We start from the raw sequence: 1,069 nt of genomic DNA on the forward strand, positions 1-1,069 counted from the left end.
CACCCCGTACCTATGGATGCTACGCCCATGGAAATAAAAAAAAAAGTCACAGATTACAAAACAAAACAAAAAGATCTGCAGACCCACTGCAACAGGATTTAGTTTCACAATAAGCTCACATTGTCCTCAGTAATAGTTGTCTGATCAAAGTACTACAAAGTAGTTTCTAGTAAACATGCTGCAGATTTGTTGTGTATTTGTGTTGTACTTTTGAGTTTAATGTCATTTAATTTCCATCAAGACAACATTTCTTCACATTGATAAATCGTAACGATGAAACAAGAAGCGATGAAGCTGTGTCTGCGTTTTTCCTTCTTTTGTTTGGACACTAGCACCTTTTATCGACACGTTCAGGTGATCAGGTGTTTTKTTTTTTTTTTGTCTGTTTGCTCGTACTTGCAGTGTGACCTCGTGATGAACTACAACATCACGGACCGCTGCGCGTTCGTGAAGAGGACGCCTGACTGCGACATGGAGGACGGCTTCATCAACTACCTGGATCTGGCCTTCTGCTTGCTGAAGCCCAGCCTGACTCCTCTCACCATCACGCTCTGTGTAAGACCTGAGTTTGTGTGGAACGTGGAGACAAAACCGCACAGAAATGAACACGCATAACGGCACCAAATAAAAAAGGAAGTCGGTGCAGCCGGAGGAGAAGCAGGAACGTTCAGTTATTGGAAGTAAAAACTCTTATTCCAGTGGTAACGGGATTTCTCTGATGTTTCAACTTCCCCAGTTTGCATCAAAACTGTCTCGGTTAAGAAACTTGTCTTTAAAAACACTAAAAGTGAAACTGCGCAGGCAGAACTTAGGAATACAATGTGCTTTTTGTAGAACGGTAGCTGCAGATTTGTTAATCATTTGTTGATTTAATGAACCACTTGTGTTTCCACAGATTATATGGCTCTTCTTTCTGTTTGTCATTCTCGGACTCGCAGCTTCTAAGTTGTAAGTTTCTCTCACGATTCCACCGCCCCCTCTTCTCTGAATGTGTTCAAAGTTTCAGAAAGTGAAAGCCCACATGGACACACACACACACACACACACACACACACACACACACACACAC

The 1,069-nt window shown here is 42.2% G+C and overlaps 1 protein-coding gene across 2 annotated transcripts in view; it reads left to right on the plus strand.

Moving 5' to 3' along the window:
* slc8b1 (solute carrier family 8 member B1) overlaps positions 1–1,069 on the plus strand; it is an 11,939-nt gene that overhangs the window by 1,168 nt on the left and 9,702 nt on the right. For both annotated transcript variants that reach the window (XM_014014420.1, XM_014014419.1), the window contains exons 2-3: positions 403–555; positions 896–948. In XM_014014420.1, coding sequence (XP_013869874.1) covers positions 403–555; positions 896–948 — 206 coding nt within the window. The remainder of the gene's footprint in view (positions 1–402; positions 556–895; positions 949–1,069) is intronic.

Source organism: Austrofundulus limnaeus, unplaced genomic scaffold (assembly GCF_001266775.1).
Source record: "Austrofundulus limnaeus strain Quisiro unplaced genomic scaffold, Austrofundulus_limnaeus-1.0 Scaffold114, whole genome shotgun sequence".
NCBI classification, from domain to species: Eukaryota; Metazoa; Chordata; class Actinopteri; order Cyprinodontiformes; family Rivulidae; genus Austrofundulus; species Austrofundulus limnaeus.